Here is a 19724-nt window from a genome sequence, read left to right as displayed (position 1 = left end):
AACAGACTGTTGAGGATGAGACTGCTACGTAGAAGGACTATAGAGTGAATACTGTTCAAAAGACCACAAGCGACTTGAATGTATCATTATGATACGTCTTCATGGAGGCCTGTGTAGTAACTTGTCTTGCGACTCCAGAACCAATTCAGCTCTCAGACTTAATATATTCTGGTCTAGAACGTATAAGCCGGAGACCTGGAGACTAGAAGTCTGTTTCTTGGTTTGTGTACCAAATAGCACCCTATTCTCCATATAGTGTACTACATTTGACCAGGGGACATAGGGCTCTGGAACCAGGGAACATAGGGTGTCATATGAAACAAGCATATAAGACGTCATTCTCCGATCAGGATTTCTGGAAAACCTGGGAATTTGGGGAAAGTTACCTGAGTTTTGTAACCATAGACGTGATAGAACTATCAGTATTTTATTAACAGGCCCTGTCTCTGCTGCTTCCTCCAGTCAGCCCCCTGCTATTTCACAACGATCCCTTGTCATAATGCATAACGGAAAACACTAATGATTCTTACAGGTAGATCTGTACAATGTCACACCTTGGCGAATTATTCAAAACTAGCTTGAATGATGCTGTCTAGTCTATCATCTCGGGAATGTCCCAAATGGCACCTTATTTCCTATATAGTGCACTACTTTTGACCAAGTCAAATTAATTTATTGTGTTGGAGGTTTCATGATGCTTGTATCTAAACCAAAGTAGATCATTGTAAGATTGTTCTATACATCATTTGAGGTTAAGTGTATCCTAGTAGCTGTGTGGGCTAATAGTCAAAATGTTTGCCTTGGGGTAATTTGAGCCAATTACCATGGGGTATGTTGAGCCAATAACCATGAGGTATGTTGAGCCAATGACCGTGAGGTATGTTGAGCCAAATACCATGGGGTATGTTGAGCCAATGACCATGAGGTATGTTGAGCCAAGTACCATGGGGTATGTTGAGCCAATGACCATGGGGTATGTTGAGTCAATGGCAAGTTGAGCAAATTGAAATGTTTTCTTCCCATATGTAATCCAAGGCATTATCACAGGGATAGGATGTAACACCCAGGACTGTCCTATTTTAAAAGTGTTTTACAGTGTTTATTAGGTGTTAAGCCTGTGTTAAAAGATGTTTAACATTATTTAAAGACAAAAAAGTGATTGTAATTGTGTTAAAGATAGACATCGTTTAAAAAGGTAGTGGTAATATTTAATTCAGTACAGACATTTGAAGGCGGCTTAACTTACCCTGTCCCACAGTCCCCATACCCGGTGTCAGTTGTGCCAAGAGACTACTTTTTTTAGACAAGCTATGTTTTCAAAACTGTAATGTTTACATGAATTCTGATTATTTCCATGGATACACAACATCCTGAAATATATGTAGATATCTTTGTTAGAAATAATACTATATTTCCCTTTACGGAGTGATACAGAATGGAAAAAATGGCTCAACTTACCCAACTCTCCCCTACAACTGAATGTTGACATAGCTTAGCTTGTGAAATACAATTCATTCGCTTTTTGTGAGGAACTCCCCACGTTGTTACCATATGATGCTATACTCAGTACTGACAGGAACACTGCATACTAACTCAGCTCCCAGCATCCCATTGTTAACCCTCAAAGGGGCAATCTGAGATTGGTACAGCCATTTGTGCATATTTTGGGGGGATTTTTATAGCTCTGTTTATGAATTTGAGAGTGTTTTCTTCTTTAGGCCCATCCCTCAGCCGTTTACCAAAACAAGTGGTGGAGTTACCACTTTGTTGTTATCATGTCAGGATGAGACCCAGATGATGACACGAGAGGCAGATGGTTCAAGTCTCAGAGATTTATTGAAAATACAGGGGCATGCAAAAGGCAGGTCGAGGACAGGCAGGGGTTCGTTATCCTGGTAATAGTTGGCAGACGTAGACGGTACGCAGGCTCAGGGTCAAGACAGGCAAAACAGGTCGTAACCGGGGAGACTAGAACAAAAACAAGAAAGAGGAACGGGACAAGGCAAACTGGCAACAGTCAAACAGAAAACACAGGTATAAATACACAGGGGATGTATGGGAGACACCTGGTGGGAGACACAAGACAAGGTGAAACAGATCAGGGTGCAACAGTTGTTTTTCGAATCCTAGATTTGCCCTTCAAGGTAAGGTACTGGGACTCTCAGCATCCTATTGTTAACCTTAAAGACATACTACTGCATTCACATGTGAAGTATTGCATTGTGTTCTGCTATTCTGATTATGCAAATTGATTAGATATGTATACTTTCTGAGGGAGTGCTAATGTTGTGTTTTATTTTTGGCATTCATTCAGGCTCCAGAGGGCTATACAACATGAATCAAGAAACATAATATGTTTTTAACATAAATGATTTGAAGTCAGTATCACCATCCTTTCAACAGACAGTGAGCGTTTTCTCACATATATATCACCATATCACTGTTCCTCATTCATCTTTTTGCACTTCCATGGATATTCTCAGCTTCACAGCTACAGACCTGCTGGAGTGTCTCATCTACTCATTAGATCTCTATCTCCATGGTAACATGAATTGGAAGAATCCTTTTCTAATATGAAGGTACTTCACTGCTACTTCAGACTGGTTACTTCAGACTGGTTACTTCAGTCTTGTTAAGGTCACACAGAGGAACACTCGCTTGGCTGAGATACCTGTTGAAAGTCGTAAAACAAAACTTTTTTTTGTAAAAAATATTCCCGAACCTCTTACATATATTTTTTAATCGTTTTTTATGATAGGACAGATAGGAATAGTTTGGGAGACAGACATAAAGGATTTAAGGGCACAGACAGACGGCTGAGCAGAAGTAGTGCACTTTATAGGGTACCATTTCAGAGTCAGACATAGCCCATGTGTCTGCTGCTCCTCTCCCCAGTCACTCAGTGTTCCAGCAGTCTGCTGGCCTTTACAGAGAAAAGTCACACTGCATGTGTTAAATGAGTTAACCAGCCTGGGTGTTAAAACACTGTCATTACTCTCTCATCTAACAGGGACATGCTGCTCCGGGAGATTGCCTGGTTCCTCTGGCTAATGGAAATACTTAATTATGGATTGCAGAGTGAATTGATTGTAGATTGTTTAATATGATTATAAACTGTAACAAATCACCATAGATGTGGTGGGACCCTGAGCCTGACTGCCAGTCTGTGGTGCTCTCATGCAAATTATTTTTCACTCATTGTTATGTTTGGCTTGGCAATGACAGCGATTGGAGTTGGGAAACCTTGACTTTGGACTATGGGCTGAAAATAACTGCCTGCATTCCCCAGCATGTGTCATAAGCTGTAAGAGTTAGGGTTCAGGGGACATGTACTGTGTAGTTTCTGGTGTGTGTACTGTGTACTGTGTAGTTTCTGGTGTTTGTGCCGAATCTAGTGAACAGTAGGAGTGTTCTGTTCCTTTAACCAGAGAGAGAGACACTGCCCTCCCTGACGGTAGGGTTATCTCTATGGTCCTGCCGACCTCACATATCTCTGTCTCTCATAGCGCATGTGGAGCAGCTCAACACAGTGATTGACTTGTTAGTTGGTTTGTGTTGTGCAGACACATCTCTTCAATTAGCTCAGAGAAGCAATTTGATTTACTGTACCATTTCCAAAGGTACAGTAAAGTTGCACAGCTCACGCATTTGAAAATGAAATTTCAATCACATGCGAACAATCAACAGATCATAGAAATATATTATCTTATTCCCTTCTGTTAGAAGTTAGATGATAACTGACCCATATCACCCACACACACTGGCATGATTGTCTAGAGGGTTCTCTTCCTCAAAAACTTTTTAGAAGGGTGTTGTGTTTATCTGGATTTTTTATGCCGATAACACATCACTGGGATTTTCTCCAATTTGTCTCCCACAACAATTGAGTTTGTTAAATTATGAATTCTATTTTTTAAAGGCTCTATGGACATATGAGACACAGGCGTGTGTTTGTGGCATTGTTTGTTCCTCTCACGTGTAAGCAGAGAGTCTGAGCGAGGCTTCCTTCCCTAACATCTTTAGTGTATTAAAGAGTTCATATGGCTCTGGTATTTACAGCCACACTCCTCTCCTCTCCTCTCCTCTCCTCTCCTCTCCTCTCCTCTCCTCTCCTCTCCTCTCCTCTCCTCTCCTCTCCTCTCCTCTCCTCTCCTCTCCTCTCCTCTCCTCTCCTCTCCTCTCCTCTCCTCCCCTCCCCTCCCCTCCCCTCCCCTCCCCTCCCCTCCCCTCATCTCCTCTCCATAACATTCTCCTGTCCTCTCCTCAACACTCTCCTATCCTCTCCAATAGTCATAGTCTCCTCTATGTCACACTCCCCTCAGTCCACTAGGTGGGGCTAAGCACAAACTGTTACTTCTGACAGACTACTTCTCACTCCTACCTCTTGAGTGTGTGAGTTTTGTTTATGTGGTTTAATAATTAGGAATTGATACACAGATCAGTGACTGGCCCTGGAGGACTCAGCTCCTGTAGGCCCATCTAGAGTGTGTTTATGGCTTTCTAAATCTGGAGGCCAGCTTTGTTCTGAATAAAATGACTTACAGCCTCCAGTGGTGCCTGCCTGTTCACAGAGGTGACTAATACTGCAATATGGTACCATGTCTGTCTGGACCTTGTCTGACTAGAACAAGATAACTCTCTGTCTAGCTACTAGTTTTCAGAAAGGAACGGTGGATGTATGTTCTGTCTTCTACATGCCAGTGTGGTTTCTACATGTGTTTTCCATGGCATAAATGAATATCATATGTATGAGCTTGTATTGTGATTTTTTTGTGGGATTTTTCCTTAAATTTAAACGTAATCTCAACAGAATCAGAAAGTATAAAATCTGAAGTGGGAGCAAATTATCAGTATCAAAATGATTACTAAATAAAACATCTCAATGATGACAATACCTTCCATTAATCTTACAACTATTTCCCCGTATAGTAGCGTGTCGCACCACAGAGTATTAGTGTAGAGTGCGTAACATGGTCTTGGAGGGGTGCTGGGTGGTCCAGGCGTGAGTCTGGCTTTGGTGTGTTCCATTCCTCCCTCTTATTTCCTCAACCAGCCAGCCTAGTGAGGCTCTCCTACTATATAAGTTCCCTCTCCCCAGCCTGCTCCCATTTCTCAGTGTTTCTGTGTACCTTGAGGAGCTTCCTGGGATATCATCATGAAGATCCTGTTTGCAGCTCTCTTTGCTGTGTTTGTCCTGTCGAACTTTGACGTGGCGGACTCCTCTTCTTATGATAAGATAGTCTACCACAGTAAAGTCAGGGCAAGAAAAGAGGGGTAAGTTTATTATTTTATATTAGTATTGTTATTATTATTATCATTAGTAGTAGTAGTAGAATTATTATTATTATTGCTATCATTATTTGTATAATTATTATTGTTATTATTATTGTTATTATTACTGTTATTATTATCTGAAGGACTTGATCTGCATTCACTGATTTATGCTGATGCATACACAGTCTATATAAATGTGTCATGCAAAAGTTGTTTTTAATCCAAACTTTTGCTGAGTTGAAACGCAACTCTTTTTCTGCTTTTATGATCATTTACGGAAACAAATTATATCAGAGACTTTAATTCTGAATATGATTATTTCATAATTGCTCAATTAATCATGCTTTAAAGTTCACTAAATAACATTTAAGAGCTAATGTAAATTGCTATGTCAGAATCAAACAGACATACAGTATTTATTACATGGTATGCTGAGTGCGGAACACTTTAGATATTCCAAATGTGCTCATTTAACCATCTGTCTCCTCTGTTTCCCTGGCGACCGTTAGACCCAACGTGTGCGCTCTGCAGCAGGCCATGGGGACCAAGAAGAAGTACTTCAGCACGTGTCGTAATTGGTATCAAGGGGCCATCTGTGGAAAGAAAGCGTAAGTGACGTTTAGTTTTTTGGGGGTTCCTCCAGGACACATTCTTTCCTTTGGGTTGAAAGATTAATAATATGACACTGCTAGGTTAGGGTCAGAGCTTTGTTAGGGACCTCTGTACGGACCACAGAGGATGTGTCCCAAATTGCTCCGTATTACCTATATAGTGCACTACTTTTGGTCCATAGGGGGTCATAAGGCTCTGGTCAAACGTAGTGCACAATACAAGGAATAGGGTGCCATTAGGGACCCAGACATGGACCCAGGAATGATGTAGTCTCATGCACCACACAGAAATGTCCAAATGGACACAGGGTGATCCCTAGTGCCATGGAAACTCATATGGACCACATAACTTCAGAGCAGAGCTTAATAATAACAATAATAATAATAATAATTTGGTGGGTGCTTATATTTGTCCTTTTCACACATGTACAAGTGTGTATTAATACACGTGTGAATTGGTAATGTGTTTTTTTTTCCATATCCCAACTCCCTCTGAGACACCCTCAGAGAGTGGGTTCACAGCCAAGGGTAACATTCCCTCACTTGGAAGTCAGTGTAACAGATTTATGTGCCTTTCGTGAGGCTTTGAATCAGTTCCAGAGTTGGATATGGTACAGATTATACAGGGTATGTGTTATGGTACGGGTTATACGGAGGATGTGTTATGGTACGGGTTATACGGAGGATGTGTTATGGTACGGATAATACGGGGTATGTGTTATGGTATGGATTATACGGGGGATGTGTTATGGTACGGATTATACAGGGTATGTATTATGGTATGGATTATACGGGGGATGTGTTATGGTACGGATTATACAGGGTATGTGTTATGGTACGGATTATACAGGGTATGTGTTATGGAATGGATTATACGGGGGATGTGTTATGGTACGGATTATACAGGGTATGTGTTATGGTACGGTTACACGGGGTATGTGTTATGGTATGGATTATACAGGGTATGTATTATGGTATGGATTATACAGGGTATGTGTTATGGTACGGTTTATACAGGGTATGTGTTATGGTACGGGTTATACGGGGTATATGTTGTGGTACGGATTATACGGGGGATGTGTTATGGTACGGATTATACGGGGTATGTGTTATGGTACGGATTATACGGGGTATGTGTTATGGTACGGATTATACAGGGTATGTGTTATGGTACGGATTATACAGGGTATGTGTTATGGTACGGATTATACGGGGGATGTGTTATGGTACGGATTATACGGGGTATGTGTTATGGTACGGATTATACGGGGTATGTGTTATGGTACGGTTATACGGGGTATGTGTTATGGTACGGATTAAACGAGTATGTGTAGATTTACGATCACCCTTTAGAACCAGTCAGGGAGTTCCCTATATAGTGCACTACTTTTGACCAGAGCCAAAAGGAGTCCACTATGTAGGGAACAGGGTGCCATTTGGACGCAGAAGGGAGTTTTAGGAAAGATAACAAAAGGTCTGTGTTATCTTTGACTAATTTTGCCACTAACATCAGAGGAAGGTCTAATGTACAGTGGGGGAAAAAAAGTAGTTGATCCCCTGCTGATTTTGTATATTTGCCCACTGACAAAGAAATGATCAGTCTATAACTTTAATAGTAGGTTTATTTTAACAGTGAGAGACAGAATAACAACAAAAAAATCCAGAAAAACGCATGTCAAAAATGTTATAAAATGACTAAGTCATGTTTTGCTGAGGGGTCAAATACTTATTTCCCTCATTAAAATGCAAATCAATTTCTAAGATTTTTGACATGCGTTTTTCTGGATTTTTTTGTTGTTATTCTGTCTCTCACTGTTCAAATAAACCTACCATTAAAATTATAGACTGATCCTCTTTGTCAGTGGGCAAACGTACAAAATCAGCAGGGGATCAAATACTTTTTTCCCCCACTGTATAAGGATGACCTGCCATCAAATACCCTCTCATCATCTTCATCCATGTTGAGAAACAAAGAGACCTTTAATGGTACTATGCCTGAACTTGAACTTGAGAGTAGTTGAGAAAGATAGGTTTAATTAACATAAACATGAACAGCAGTCAAGATTAATCTAGGATGATGACGGACCATCAAATACCATCTCTTCATCTAGTGTATGTTGGGAAACAAAGACTACTCTGAAGGAGAGTTCAGAGGGTTTAGTAATGAACGTCAAAGGAACAAGATTTAAGATTATACCCAAGCAAGCCTTCAACTCTTACATCAATGAACAATCCCAAACATTATAAAGATCCTGGTTCCTATGGTTATGATGGTTATTATGGTATGGTGAGCGTGGTCGCCGTAGGGACGCCACAGTGGTGCACCGCTGTTTCCTGGCTCTGATAGGGCAGTAATGTGTCAGCCATATTTACTGGTTGGAGGTTGAAACAGTGGAAACTCTTTGAGTACAGACAGAAAAGACAGAGCCCACATAGTACAGAGAGGTTTCCCACATAGTGCTGCTCACACGAAACAGACACAGTACAACCACATATTATAACAACCACATAGTATTTCAAGGATCACATTGGAAAAAAGTGTATTCCAATGTACTTTCATGTGAAATCTATTATTTCTTTCTACTTCTGAACTGTTTTAAACTGTATGGATTGTTTTACCAAAAAAATACATCTAATCAAAGAACAGAATGGTTCCCATGGTTCCAGCTCTCTTATTGACGTTCTGATCCATGCCGGACTCAGGTCATGTCCTAGTTCCCTATCATCAGTTTGACAGCATGGACTCTGCTGCTGGGTTGTGTTGCAAGGTGATGCACTTACACTAGTAGATGATGAGCAGTAATAGTGTTCTATGTAGCTATGTTCCTGGATGCTGAGTAGTGTTCTATGTAGCTATGTTCCTGGACGCTGCGCAGTGTTCTATGTAGCTATGCTCCTGGATGCTGAGCAGTGTTCTATGTAGCTATGTTCCTGGATGCTGAGTAGTGTTCTATGTAGCAATGCTCCTGGATGCTGCGCAGTGTTCTATGTACAGTTGTGGCCAAAAGTTTTGAGAATGACACAAATATTAATTTTCACAAATTTTGCTGCTTCAGTGTCTTTAGATATTTTTGTCAGATGTTACTATGGAATCCTGAAGTATAATTACAAGCATTTCATAATTGTCAAAGGCTTTTATTGACAATTACATGAAGTTGATGCATAGAGTCAATATTTGCAGTGTTGACCCTTCTTTTTCAAGACCTCTGCAATCCGCCCTGGCATGCTGTCAATTAACCTCCGGGCCACATCCTGACTGATGGCAGCTCATTCTTGCATAATCAATGCTTGGAGTTTGTCAGAATTTGTGGGGTTTTGTTTTTCCACCCACCTCTTGAGGATTGACCACAAGTTCTCAATGGGGTTAAGGTCTGGGGAGTTTCCTGGCCATGTACCCAAATATCTATGTTTTGTTCCCCGAGCCACTTAGTTATCACTTTTGCCTTATGGCATGTTGTCATTCATGCTGGAAAAGGCATTGTTCGTCACCAAACTGTTGGGAGAAGTTGCTCTCGGAGGATGTGTTGGTACCATTCTTTATTCATGGCTGTGTTCTTAGGCAAAATTGTGAGTGAGCCCACTCCCTTGGCTGAGAAGAAACCCCACACATGAATGGTCTCAGGATACTTTACTGTTGGCATGACACAGGACTGATGGTAGCGCTCACCTTATCTTCTCCGGACAAGCTTTTTTCTGGGTGCCCCAAACAATCGGAAAGGGGATTCATCAGAGAAAATGACTTTACTCCAGTCCTCAGCAGTGCAATCCCTGTACCTTTTGCAGAATATCAGTCTGTCCCTGATGTTTTTCCTGGAGAGAAGTGGCTTCTTTGCTGCCTTTCTTGACACCAGGCCATCCTCCAAAAGTCTTCACCTCACTGTGCGTACAGATGCACCCACACCTGCCTGCTGCCATTCCTGAGCAAGCTCTGTACTGGTGGTGCCCCGATCCCGCAGCTGAATCAACTTTAGGAGACGGTCCTGGCGCTTGCTGGACTTTCTTGGGCGCCCTGAAGCCTTCTTCACAACAATTGAATCGCTCTCCTTGAAGTTCTTGATGATCCGATAAATGGTTGATTTAGGTGCAATCTTACTGGCAGCAATATCCTTGCCTGTGAAGCCCTTTTTGTGCAAAGCAATGATGACGGCACGTGTTTCCTTGCAGGTAACCATGTTTGACAGAGGAAGAACAATGATTCCAAGCACCACCCTCATTTTGAAGCTTCCAGTCTGTTATTCGAACTCAATCAGCATGACAGAGTGATTTCCAGCCTTGTCCTTGTCAACACACCTGTGTTAACGAGAGAATCATTGACATGATGTCAGCTGGTCCTTTTGTGGCAGGGCTGAAATGCAGTGGAAATGTTTTTTAGTGATTCAGTTAATTTGCTTGGCAAAGAGGGACTTTGCAATTAATTGCAATTCATCTGATCATTCTTCATAACATTCTGGAGTATATGCAAATTGCCATCATACAAACTGAGGCAGCAGACTTTGTAAAAATGTATATTTGTGTCATTCTCAAAACCTTTGGCCACGACTGTAGCTATGCTCCTGGATGCTGAGTAGTGTTCTATGTAGCTATGCTCCTGGATGTTGAGTAGTGTTCTATGTAGCTATGCTCCTGGATGCTGAGTAGTGTTCTATGTAGCTATGCTCCTGGATACTGAGTAGTGTTCTATGTAGCTATGCTCCTGGATACTGAGTAGTGTTCTATGGTGCTATGCTCTTGGATGCTGAGTAGTGTTCTATGTAGCTATGCTCCTGGATGCTGAGTAGTGTTCTATGTAGCAATGCTCCTGGATACTGAGCAGTGTTCTATACTCCTGGATGCTGAGTAGTGTTCTATGCTCCTGGATACTGAGTAGTGTTCTATGTAGCTATGCTGCTGGATGCTGAGTAGTGTTCTATGCTAGCTATGCTCCTGGATGCTGAGTAGTGTTCTATGTAGCTATGCTCCTGGATGCTGAGTAGTATTCTATGCTAGCTATCCTCCTGGATACTGAGTAGTGTTCTATGCTCCTGGATGCTGAGTAGTGTTCTATGCTAGCTATCCTCCTGGATACTGAGCAGTGTTCTATGCTCCTGCATACTGAGTAGTGTTCTATGTTCCTGGATACTGAGTAGTGTTCTATGCTCCTGGATGCTGAGTAGTGTTCTATGTAGCTATGCTGCTGGATGCTGAGTAGTGTTCTATGCTAGCTATGCTCCTGGATGCTGAGTAGTGTTCTATGCTAGCTATGCTCCTGGATGCTGAGTAGTGTTCTTTGCTAGCTATCCTCCTGGATACTGAGCAGTGTTCTATGCTCCTGGATACTGAGTAGTGTTCTATGCTCCTGGATACTGAGTAGTGTTCTATGCTCCTGGATACTGAGTAGTGTTCTATGCTCCTGGATACTGAGTAGTGTTCTATGCTCCTGGATACTAAGTAGTGTTCTATGCTCCTGGATACTGAGTAGTGTTCTATGCTCCTGGATACTAAGTAGTGTTCTATGCTCCTGGATGCTGAGTAGTGTTCTATGCTCCTGGATGCTGAGTAGTGTTCTATGCTCCTGGATGCTGAGTAGTGTTCTATGCTCCTGGATACTGAGTAGTGTTCTATGCTCCTGGATGCTGAGTAGTGTTCTATGCTCCTGGATGCTGAGTAGTGTTCTATGCTCCTGGATGCTGAGTAGTGTTCTATGCTCCTGGATGCTGAGTAGTGTTCTATGCTCCTGGATGCTGAGTAGTGTTCTATGCTCCTGGATACTGAGTAGTGTTCTATGCTCCTGGATGCTGAGTAGTGTTCGCTACAACATACTTCCATGGTTGGTTTCATTGACTCTCCCCTTAAACTGCCCTTAACAACTTCTGAGTCTTTTGGAGAGGATCAGCTTGAGCAAAATGATGTGTAGTATCACTGATCTACAAATAGTATTCCCTGACAAATAATAGTATTTGTCGAACCTGGGTCCAGCAACTGTGAAGCCAACACCTTAACTGTTACACCAACAGGTCCAAACCTCTTGGCGTAACTGTGTTGGCTTGACATTCGCTGGATCAGGATTCGAGTCCCGGTGTGGACTACCTTCCGAATTCGCTACAACATTCTTCCATGGTTGGTTTCATTGACTGTCCCCTTAAACTGCCCCTAATTGACCCATTTTAAGCCACAACCTCCGAGTCTGTTGGAGACGATCAGCTTGAGCAATGTGAGGTACGGAACATTTCCTAGCATTTTCTACCTGCAGCAAACCTAACGGATAATGCTGGATAGAACCCCCCCACAAAAAACAACCAAAACAACTGGCACCGCTCATAATGATGGGCCACATCATTGGTAATTATCTGTTTATTGGAAAACGCACAGTTTTCTCCATTGACCAGATGCCAGTACTACAGTAGTATTGGTTTGGCTAGCTGACATACAGAGATCTCCAGTCTAAAGTAGAGCTGCTGACTAGACAGAGGGAAGTTTCCGACCCCGGGGCCAGGCCAGAGGGAGTCTTGGTTCTCCTGTATGTGCGTGGGAGAGTGGAGATGGTTTTGCTGACTGTGCCTCATCAGGGCATGTGTGATCTCATGCCTGGCTCGTCCCCCCACTCTCCCTCTTCTCTTCTCTGTGTTTCCAGGGGCTAAGTTCAAAAGAAGGCAACTATGGCAGTCAGCCATGAGCCATGAGCCATGAGCCATGACCTCTCCTCATCTGGTACCATACCCTATTCCCTCAAACTCAAATCTGGACCTTGAAGTCAGTTCCACTGCGTTTTTTCATAGTTTCCCTCTAATCAGAGACTGATTTAGACCTGGGACACCAGGTGGATGCAATTAATGATCAGGTAGAACAGAAAACCAGCAGGCTCCGGACCTCTTAGGGTAAGAGTTGAATATGTCCTATATAGTGCAATACTTTTGACCAGAGCCCTATGGGTCCCTATGGGTCCTGGTCAAAGAGGTGCATTATATAGAAAATAGGGTGCCATTTGGGACGTAGCCCCTCTCCACGTACGGCAGGCCTTGATCTGCTCTGTTTCTCTCTGCTAACTCTTACTGAGGGATGATAGCTCTGTTTCTCTCTGCTGACTCTTATTGAGGGATGATAGCTCTGTTTCTCTCTGCTGACTCTTACTGAGGGATGATAGCTCTGTGCGTGCGTGCACGCTTGTGTGCATGTATGTCTGAGGGAGGAGCCGGGGATGCAGTTCTGAACAGCCCACCACACTGTAGCTTCATTCTCTGTCGCTATGAAGGAAACAAGCCACTGTAAACCTCACTCCATCCTGCCCTCGACACCCTCTCTCTCCAGTCAAACTCTGTTGATTTAGACAAGGCTGTCTTGTCCTGTTATGGACCCAGCTACCACTGGAACACTGGAGATCATGTGGAAATGTTTTTCTGGTTTGCAGACGTCCCAGGGGGACCGCTGATGAAGAAGCACAGCTGGACTTAAGTTCCAAGCCACCAAAGACTGAACAACAAGCAACCATTATTAAAAAACCATTACTCTGGAAAAATAAACTAAACCTCCAACTACCATCATCCAAAAATGAGTTAGTGAGTTATCTAGGATCAGCATCATGCAGGGTGAGCTCATTGGGCACAGATGTAAATTCAACTTCTAATTTTGTTAAAATATCCTGGAAACAACGTTGATTCAACCAGTGTGTGCCCAGCGTGTGTTCATACAGCATAAAGCTTTCTACAGAGATCTGTAACCCACAATAGATATTTCAGTTTCACAACCATGTAAGGTTTGGTCCACTTCAAACTGGACATCCATCTCCTACTATAACCTACTTCATGTCATTGTATTTGTATATTCAGCATTTGCTGGTTTGTTGTACTGTTTAGAATTTCTGCAGCTGAAAACAGTGGAATAGCGTGCTGTCCAATGGTGTACTTGTACATCACGCTGCCTCACGTCTGCCTCTGGCTCAGAAAAGGCTTACTTACATTTTACATTTTAGTCATTTCTTATTCTTAAACAGTGGAATACACTCTGTGGCATTTACTGGCATATCATAAGGCAATGTCTGTGAGTTCTCCTCTCTCAACAATACCTCTGGCTCTGCACAAATTGAAGCATACTTGTTCTGCTTTAACAAGTCATGTCATGGTTTATGAGGTGTGGGATTATGAAATGGACTAGCTAGGTGTTTCTAGAATGCGTCCCAAATGGCACCCTTTCCCTTTTATAGTGCACTACTTTTGATCAGTGCCCATAGGGCTCTGGTCAAAAGTAGTGCACAATATATAGAGTAGGGTGCCATTTAGGACTCAGGGGTAGTGTCCTTCTGTGGTTTTTGTCTATTAAAACAAGGAAGGGCTCTGCTTATAATAAATTAATTTAACTTTGATGCCAACTTGGTACCCATGTGGTACTGTTTACAGTTTGAATACCTTTATAGGAGCTGATTACCACTAAAGAGAGAGATGGAGAGTAGTTACAGGGCCTGTGGGGTTTCTCAGAGTGGATAAATCAGACTTTCACTGTACTGTAACTCTCACTCACATTCAAAGTGTGCACAAACACACACACACACACACACACACACACACACACACACACACACACACACACACACACACACACACACACACACACAGATACACTCGCTCTCGCACACACACACCCATGAACACGCACACACACACTCAGACATGCTGATCTACAGGGTAAGGCCCTTTATATAGCTAACAGCTGCAGGTTGGATTTCCACCTCTTTATATCTTAATAATTATTTGTAGTAATGTATAGCTACTGTGTCCTGTCCTGTTCCCAATTATTAAGATATAAAGAGGTGGAAATCCAACCTGCAGCTGTTAGCTATAGCTATAGTCTGAAAGCATCAGTCTTTGATACAGTTAATGTGTACTGCAGAGGTGTCTTACAGATAGATGATGATATCAAACAGTTTCTCAGCTAACAATTCTAGGGAGCGAAAAGGGATTTGTAATGTTACCCATAATGTTCCCATAATGTTTGTGCCCAGTTTTCCATTAGTTAGAGGAACATTCTATCTATGTTAGCAAAAACCTTCGGAGAATTGTTTTTGCATGTTTTGGTGTTAAGAGTTAGGAGAACATTCCCTTAATGTCAAAAAGAAAATACCAATAACGTGGTTACCATGTTCTCAGAATGTACAATAATAATGTTCTAGACACGATTCATGGGACGTTGCAAGAACATTAATGTGTCCAGTTTTCTGTGGGTTAGGAGAATTTTCCATTAACTTTCCCCCAAAAGTTCCTCCAAACATACCAAGTTCTATTTGACAAGAACCCTTTTCCAACAATTTCAGTGGCCCAGCGGAAACCTAATTAACGTAATAAAAAAATCCTCATCAAAATCTGTCTGTTTAAGCTACACTCTTAGAAAACAAAGTGCTATCTAGAACCCAAAAGGGTTATTTGGTTGTCCCCATAGGAGAACCCTTTCCACAGAGGGTTCTACCTGTAATCCAAAAGGTTTCTACCTGGAACCAAAAAGGGTTCTTCAAAGGGTTCTCCAATGGGGACAGCCAAATAACCCTTTTGGAACCTTTTTTTAAGAAGGTAGAGATATCAGATTTTTTGCATGGGCTGCATCTCAATACACCGATATCTCTCTGGCAGAGTTAGAGCAATGTTTGTCAAACCATAAGACATGCCGAAAGTATGTCTTCTCACGAAAACATCTAAAGCGTCTGAATGTTTTGGCCTACCCCTCTGTGGAAAGAAGAGACTCTCACCAGGCTGTTCTCCGTTTTGCTCTACGACCCCCACAAGCGTCAAGCCTCACAAGACTCATCTGAAGGTCCCCAGTACCAGTTTAAAAAATGAATGGAAATACACTGAACAAAAATATAACGCAACATGTAAAGTGTTGGTCCCATGTTTCATGAGCTGAAATAAAAGATCCCAGAAATGTCTCATATGCACAAAAATCTTATTTCTCTCAAATGTTGTGCACAAATTTGTTTACATCACTGTTAATGAGCATTTATACTTTGCCTAGGTAATCCATCCACCTGACAGGTGTGCCATATCAAGGAGCTGATGAAACAGCATGATTATTACACAGGTGCACCTTGTGCCGGGGATAGTAAAAGGCCACTCTAAAACATGCAGTTTTGTCACACAAAACAATTCCACAGATGTCTCAAGTTTTGAGGGAGTGTGCAATTGGCATGCTGACTACAGGAATGTCCACCAGAGATGTTGCCAGAGAATGTAATGTTCATTTCTCTACCATAAGCTGCCTCCAACTTCGTTTTAGAGAATATGGCAGTTCGTCCAACCGGCTTCACAACGGCAGACCATGTGTATGGCGACGTGAGGGCGAGCGGTTTGCTGATGTTAACGTTGTCGTGCCATTCATCTGCCGCCATCACCTCATGTTTTAGCATGATAATGCATGGCCCTATGTCGCAAGGATCTGTACACAATTCCTGGTAGTTGAAAATGTCCCAGTTTTTCCATGGCCTGTATACTCACCAGACATGTCACCCATTGAGCTTGTTTGGGATGCTCTGAACCACGCCCCTACCTTTTTTTTTTACGGTATCTGTGACCAACAGATGCATATCTGTATTCCCAGTCATGTGTAATCAATCCATAGATTAGGGCCTAATGAATTAATTTAAATTGACTGATTTCTTTATATGAACTGAAACAGTAAAACCTTTGAAATAGTTGTATTTTGCATTTATATTTTTGTTCAGTATATATATGGAGATAGTTTAGTTCCTGATCTTTTTTGTACTGTATCTCTCAGATATAGGACAGACATTTCAGAACAAACTCTCTCTTTGGGACCCCAAGGGGTGCACGTTTAGGATTTTGTCCTGGCAATACACAGCTGATTCAAATAATCAACTAATCATCAGGCATTGATCACTTGAATCAGCTGTATACTGTTAGGGCAAAAACCAAAACGTGTTCCCTTTGGGGTTCTGAGGACCGAGTTTGGGAAACGCTGCTCTAGAGGGTTAAGGCAATGGTCTCTTGGAAACATTTGTTGTATATCATGGTAACGTTCCTATGAAAATATTAGTTAATGACTTAAAGTTGTGGGAATGCTTGTTGTTAGCTGGGTTGTAATGTCATGGAGTTTAATTAAAGATCCTCTGAAAACCTAATGAGGCCTGTTCTGTGTTTGTGTCTCTGTGATTACGATTGCTTTTAAAAGCTGTTTGATTTAGATGAAAGATTACAGTGCCATTTCCTCCCATCATTTCCCCCCCAAGTCATTTCTAATGAGCTAGTCTGTTACAGTTTCCACACAGCCCATTCAATAGTTTGTGGTAAATGCGGGAGTTGAAAAGTTAAATTTCATAACCAAGGTTTCCGACTGCTTATGGATTTGATTGCAACGCGCTACTTCAAGAGACAAAACATAATGTCTTAGAGCTTAACCAAGGCTGAATCATGGACTAGAGGGCGAGACTAATTGTTTAGTTGCAAAGGGGCAGGGTCCTTGGTAAATGGCACCCTATTCCCTACAAAGTGCATTATTTATGGAATAGGGTGCCATTCTGGAGGCAGACATAGTTTATGAATGCATACAATGTGGTAGCGTTACCCTGGAGGCGTGCTGGCCTGGGCCCTGGGACCACATGGCCTTATGGGTAATAAAACAGATAATGAGGACCATGTGGAAACATCTGAACACACACACACAGGAGCATGAAACAGCCTTTTAATAAAGACATTAGTGATGATTCAGCTGAAATATACTAGGATGAACTCCAGGATAAATATACGATGTGCTCTGTTGTACTGAAAGACCTTCTAGAACACTGTAATTACATGGGATGTGGGGAATCACTGTTTATGCACCCCGACTCTGAATATTCAAACAGAGGATAGGGTATGACTCTGTATCTAGCTTGTGACCTGTCCGTCTGTCTGTGTCTGTGTCTGTGTCAGTGTGTTGTCTCTGTCTCTAAAGCGTGATCTGTGTGGGATGTCTCCATCTCTCCCTCCTTTCTGTCTCTAACGTGTGTGTCCCTGTGTTGTCTGTAGGACGGTGCTGTATGAGGGATCTGTCCCTAAACATGACGTGTCTGTGTCTCTATGTCTGTAGGACGGTGCTGTATGAGTTTATGCGTGATCTGTCTGTGATGCATTGTCTATGTCTCTGAACTTAGTCTATCTGGGTCTCTCTGTCTATAGGACGGTGCTGTATGAGTGCTGTCCAGGGTACATGAAGCTGGAAGGAATGAAAGGATGCCCTGCAGGTATGTAGCTACAGTTGGTTACAGTATATGTAATGTTATAGGGTACAAGATACGCAGTGTATTTTTGTAGTGCACTTAATGTTATAGTGTACTTCAAAGGTTAAACAAGAGGTTCAACGAAGACATACCAAGGGGTATTACGTTTTCTCATTAAATTCACGAGTCACAACGCCACACCAACATAAAGATTCCTTAGGCACATCGTCCTACCCCTGCATGTTTCCTTTTAGCTTCATCCGTCTTTTTTGGGGGTTCTTTAAGGTTGTTAGAGTTGTTTCAATGAGACTTGTGTGCATCCCAAATGGCCCCCTATTCCCTATGTACTGCACTTCTTTAGGGCTCTGGTCAAAAGTAGTGCATTGTATAGGTTATAGGATGCCATTTGGGATTACCCCCGGTATGTAGGGGGATGTAGTCATCATGGTACCTTCTATTCCCTGTTCCACAGTGGCCCCTATAGACAATGTGTATGGTACCTTGGGCCTGGTCAAGGCCATCTCCACCCAGGAATACGCTCACATCTCCAAGCTGAGGGAGGAGATAGAGGGATCTGGGTCATACACCTTCTTCGCTCCCAGCAACGATGCCTGGGACTTGTTAGATGAGGTAAGTCAGGTTAAGTGTCATCTCTTACATCTGGAAAATTCCAGGTAAGTCAGACAATCAGTTGAATCCACCAGCGATAGTTTTAGTTTTTTTCAGTGCCAAAACCATTCTGTGCTTGTAATGTGACCATTTAAAAGAGCTACAACATAAAACACCAGAATGTGTGGTTGATTGTCATCACTTTATGTTAAGTATTTATGTTATCTTAAGCCTTTCTATTCTGCATTTCTTTAACAGGAAGTGCGTAGCGCGTTGGTGAGCAACGTGAACATTGAGCTGTACAATGCTCTGCACTACCACATGGCTAACAAACGCCTGCTGACCAAAGACCTGAAGAACGGCCTGGTGGTCGACTCCATGTACAACGACCTGGGACTCTACATCAACCACTACTCCAACGGGGTGAGCATCCCACTAGACCTACACAACATCATCTTCTGCATCCCAAATGGCACCCTACTCCATTTTTTGTGCACTATTTTGACCAGCGCCCATGGAATGTATTGGAAATCTGATGGTTTCCATGCCATGAGATAGGAAAGTTGCCATCATGGAAAGCTAAGGCTTTATTGTGTGCAGGTAGTTAGTTGTTGAAGGCTGTGTTGAGTGCACATTGGAGAGTTAAGGACAGTATGCTGTTGTGTATTGTGTGCAGATACTGACTGTGCTGTGCATGTCCTATGTGGTGTGTTGTTATGTATGAAGATCGTGACGGTGAACTGTGCCAGGATTATCCATGGCAACCAGGTTGCCACCAACGGAGTGGTGCACATCATCGACCGTGTCATCACTGCCGTGGGCAACACCATCCAGGATGTCATCGAGGTTGACGATGACCTCACCACTCTCAGTGTAAGTCTTCTCTTCTCTTTATGCCCTTTTCTACCTTTCCTTTTCTACCTTTCCTTTCCTACCTTTCCTTTCCTACCTTTTTCATCTATATCTTTTCTCCTCTTTTCTCCTTTTCTCTTCTCATCTCGTCTTTTTCATTCTATTTTATTCGATTTATCAATTCATACAGTATTAATGGAGCA

The 19724-nt window shown here is 42.3% G+C and overlaps 1 protein-coding gene across 1 annotated transcript in view; it reads left to right on the top strand.

Annotated features, from left to right (window-relative positions):
- The first annotated feature begins 5099 nt into the window (after positions 1 to 5099).
- LOC106612876 (periostin) overlaps positions 5100 to 19724 on the top strand; it is a 32401-nt gene continuing 17776 nt past the window's right edge. Inside the window, exons 1-6 of the mRNA XM_014214481.3 lie at positions 5100 to 5274; positions 5784 to 5882; positions 18020 to 18084; positions 18533 to 18690; positions 18928 to 19092; positions 19396 to 19542. Of these exons, the coding sequence (XP_014069956.2) occupies positions 5156 to 5274; positions 5784 to 5882; positions 18020 to 18084; positions 18533 to 18690; positions 18928 to 19092; positions 19396 to 19542 (753 nt within the window). The 5' untranslated portion in view covers positions 5100 to 5155. The remainder of the gene's footprint in view (positions 5275 to 5783; positions 5883 to 18019; positions 18085 to 18532; positions 18691 to 18927; positions 19093 to 19395; positions 19543 to 19724) is intronic.

The sequence above is a fragment of the Salmo salar genome, chromosome 09 (genome assembly GCF_965601325.2).
Source record: "Salmo salar chromosome 09, fSalSal1, whole genome shotgun sequence".
Taxonomy (NCBI): Eukaryota; Metazoa; Chordata; class Actinopteri; order Salmoniformes; family Salmonidae; genus Salmo; species Salmo salar.
This window is presented reverse-complemented; position numbering and strand designations above follow the sequence as displayed.